General features: G+C 39.5%; 1 protein-coding gene across 1 annotated transcript; it reads left to right on the top strand.

Moving 5' to 3' along the window:
* The first annotated feature begins 334 nt into the window (after nt 1-334).
* On the top strand, nt 335-3,296 carry LOC116904542 (proline-rich proteoglycan 2). The gene is made up of 5 exons (XM_032907335.1): nt 335-418; nt 1,365-1,397; nt 2,100-2,114; nt 2,246-2,969; nt 3,221-3,296. Exons 1-4 carry the CDS (start codon nt 355-357, stop codon nt 2,941-2,943), a joined length of 810 nt encoding a protein of 269 aa, XP_032763226.1. The 5' UTR covers nt 335-354; the 3' UTR covers nt 2,944-2,969; nt 3,221-3,296.
* The last annotated feature ends 1,098 nt before the right edge of the window (nt 3,297-4,394 follow it).

Below are 4,394 nucleotides of genomic sequence, written 5' to 3'. Positions count from 1 at the left end.
ACATGTTAATATAGAAGCAAATCCTACCAGGATCACAACTAACAAGGACAGAGTCACAGTTACATCAAACTAGAATTTCATTTCTAATGTCTGAAATTTCAGTGTATCACTTTAACATTGTTGTCCACATTTCATGTTGTATGATTTAGACCTTAATCCTTGACAACCTGCTCCTTACTGCATCCTGCTAGGCTAAAGTCCCAAAGAAGAGTCAGGGATGCATGGCATCCTGCTGTGATAGGTCAGATCAACAGTAAAGACCTGAAATGTACCTTTGTTCTAACTTCCTTATAAATGTTGTTGCCTTCCATCCTCCAGCACGAACTTGGGAGCGACTCCAGAGTCACCTGCAAGATGCTGGTGGTCCTGCTCACAGCAGCCTTGCTGGTTCTGAGCTCAGCTCAGGGCATAGATGAAGGTATGAATTAGGGGAGTGAGTGGTACAGTGATATGGGACTTGGGTAACACACTGATCAGGATTGGGAGAAATGAAAGAAGGTAAAAAAGGGACTGAGGCAAAGAATTATGGGAACAAATAATAGGATATTTGTTTTTATTTTACCTCTAAAGTTTAAACTATAATGATAGGTCAAAAAATTGTTGCAACAAAATAATGTGAGTCCATTTATAAAAAGACCTCTTTAGTGGTGAATGATGCATAATAATATATTCCTGTTGACAGAGGGAAACTCAGTTCTTATGGTGTTATTAAAAGCAGATAGTGGATGGTGCTTGTCTGGTGTCTAGAGGACAGGGAAAAATGAAAGAAGTTAAAATATATCAGGAATGGTTCTGAGAAATGGAAAAAGTTAAATTTAAAACTCTGTACAACATGAGCTACAAATATCAGGGAATAATTTTTATAAATGTAATTTTAACATTGATTTATTACTGTGTGTGAATGCAAATATGCATGTCCCTGTGCATGTCTGTCTGCCCATGTGTCTGCATGTATTTCCATGCTTAAGGACATTCTGACAGAGGCCACCTTTTTGGTAGCACAACTTCTCCTTCTATCATATAGATTCAGTAACTTAATATAAGTCATTAGGTAAAGTTTTTGCTTTTTTAGCTAAGCAATATTCATTGTGTTGTATATGGGATTGAAAGCATTTTTTTCTTATTTCAATGAATGAAATACCTGGGACTATAATATAAAGGAATTAAAATTATGAAGAAAACTTTAAGAGTAGAATCATGTATCCCTGAAATTGTGGGATTTTTGTTGCAGAATATCAGTAACGTTTGATAGATCTAAGCAACTAAATAGTCACTGCCACTGAGTGTAGAAACCACCCTGGTTGGATTCGCAGCAACTAGAAATGTCATAAGTAACTTTCAACTTCTTTCTGCTTATTTCCTAGAAGTCATCTATGAAGACTCATCTCAGCAATTAGGTAAAGACAGATCCATCCTCTATTGACCTTCTATGTACTCTTTACATATGGAATTATTCAATTCTGTAATATCCCTAGCATTTCCTTATTTTATCAAAATAGGGACTCGTAGCTTCTCTGTAGATAATCAATCTTCCCAACATTGAGTCTACAGCAGGGCCATACAGTGGAAGAATCACAAGCTAGGCTTTGATTAAAAAAATAGGAGGCACTTTCAAGATTGAAACAATATATTATACATGGTGCACATTTAGGGTGTCCTCATTTAACGTCCTCTGTGGTACTGTGGTTTGCTCAAAGACTTCTTTTTCCCCAGTGATTCATTTAGAATGCTTTGATTGTACATAAAATATGTAGCTACACAGAGCCTGTCCTTCCCATAATTTTAAATTTATTATTCTTACTTTTAGATATATTATTCTCACTGTATCCACAGCTGAATAATACATATATTTTGCATGAAAATTGAATGGAAAACATTTTCTTACATTTTCTTCTTGCTTTACACATGCTTATAAGGCCTTGAACACCATTTTATATTTAAGAATAAATTGTTGCTATCACAGTTTTGCTACTCTACCAATTTCTAATTAGTAGCATTTGAAAAACATACCTCCATTCTTCACTTCTGTCTGAGAATTGTAAGTAGAATAAACCACTTTTCCCCCCACCAGATATAAGGACAAATATTCATCCCAAGAGTTGAAATACAAGAAAGTATATACGATAAATATAAAAATTAAGCTTCATGAAGCATCAGTGGTATAAAGTTTGGGGAACGAGGTTGATCCTGTGAGAAAGAGAAGGTATAAACTCATCTACTCTAATCTATACTTAAACAGAGTTAGAGCAGCAGGGACATGGCCAACATCATCCAAAACCACCTCCTGGTGGATTCCCTCCAAGACCTCCTGCTTCTGATGAAAATGGTGATGGTGATGATAACGATGATGGTGATGATGATGGCAGTGGGGATGATGTAAACAGACCAGAGAGACCACCGCAGCACGGAGGCAATCACCACCATCCTCCTCCAGGACACCACCACGGCCCACCCCCACCAGCAGGTCCTCAGAGACCCCCTCAGCCAGGAAATCCTCAAGGCCCGCCCCCTCCTGGAGGCCCACAGCAAAGACCCCCTCAAGGACCACCCCCACAAGGAGGCCCTCAGAGACCCCCACAGCCTGGAAGCCCTCAAGGCCCGCCCCCTCCTGGAGGCCCACAGCAAAGACGTCCTCAAGGACCACCCCCACAGGGAGGCCCTCAGAGACCCCCACAGCCTGGAAGTCCTCAAGGCCCGCCCCCTCCTGGAGGCCCACAGCAAAGGCCCCCCCAGGGACCACCCCCGCGCGGAGGCCCTCAGAGACCCCCTCAGCCTGGTAGCCCTCAAGGCCCGCCCCCTCCTGGAGGCCCTCAGCAAAGACCCCCTCAAGGCCCACCCCCACAGGGAGGCCCTCAGAGACCACCTCAGCCTGGAAACCCACAAGGACCACCCCAGCAGGGAGGCCAGCAACAGTCAAGTTTCCTGCGGTCATTTTCTGCATAACCATCTGGTTTCTGAGCAGAGAGAAGGTAATTAAATATCTCATTCTTCATACCATCCCCCAAACTCCAGTGATCCTATTCCTAAACACGAAGATGATGGATACATCCAAAACATGAACACCCTTTATAATTCTATGGTATATATAATTTAAATTGACTCTCAGTTAAATGTCTTAACTCTAACACAGTTATCCAAGAAACCAAGATATTTAGGACATGTTGAAAAATTGTGCATTGTGTCTTTCTTCTCCCAAACCTTGTTTATTTATTTCTTTCAGGTGAACAAAAGACAGATGCCTTCAATATCATTCCTGTAGAAAAGTGATTCCAATAAAATATTTAGCATACAATCATTATTTGCTGTTTCTCATTCTGATCATGGGTGGTACTGCAATCTGAGGATGGTTATTTCCAGAAAGGATAGTTTTCCTTCTATATATCAGTCAACTATCACTTGAGGGACTCCTTCTTTCCATGTCACCACCATGTTCTGCCCACTGTCTTGCTATATTTTCCATTTACTGGTTATTTTAGCAAAAGACTTCACATAAGATGTGGAATTCAAGAGTAAACTACATAAACAGTGATGCCCTTAGTATGTGGTGTGCCTTTAATGTCAGTACTCTAGGGAATAACTGCCTTGATAACTTCATTGTTTTTTTTACAAATAACATCCTTTCTATTCCAAATGTAGGAGTCCCTGTTCTTGCAGTTCTTATTCTTTTGGGTAGTTTAGTATCAACCAGCTCACATTCTTCTGATTTGGACAGTCCTATAAATAAATGCTGTGGTATGCCCTGGCTAATCTGTTATTACTTTATTTTTATTTTTATTTTTTGGTCTTGTTTATGAATACCATATACCTGTGCCTTTATAGACCAATACAATTCTTGTTTTTAATTGGATATTTTTTATTTACATTTCAAGTGTTTTTCCCTTTTCCAGACATAAACCCCCTATCCCATCCCCCTCCCATTCTTCTATAAGGGTGTTCCCCCTCTCCAACCACCCCCTTTATCTACCCCCTGATATTCCCCTGCACTGGGCAGAGTCCAGCCTTGGCACCTCTTTCCATTGGTGCCCAACAAGGCAGACCAATGAAATTCTTAGAACAGTTTAAACATAGTTTAGAACAGTCTTTCGTTTTTAATGTTTGATATTTGCAATTATTCTATTTATTTATTTTGTTTTATATTTTATTGAATTTTAATTAAAAGAGTAAAAAATATAATGATTATAGGAGTTCCAGATGATTAGGAACTTCGAAAGTAAGCTTAATTCTTAAAAGCTGAGTTTGGTGTTTTTCTTTGAATGTTCTGTAAATCTCTATTCCTTTACCAGGATCCTGGCCTTTAATCAACTGAGGCATTAGATATAGAGTTTGGTTTAGGGACTGGTAGTTTCTGGAGGTAGTTTTAAAGACTAATGATTTCTTGCCTTCTAGCTCTCTAA

Source organism: Rattus rattus, chromosome 6 (assembly GCF_011064425.1).
Source record: "Rattus rattus isolate New Zealand chromosome 6, Rrattus_CSIRO_v1, whole genome shotgun sequence".
Classification (NCBI taxonomy): Eukaryota; Metazoa; Chordata; class Mammalia; order Rodentia; family Muridae; genus Rattus; species Rattus rattus.
This window is presented reverse-complemented; position numbering and strand designations above follow the sequence as displayed.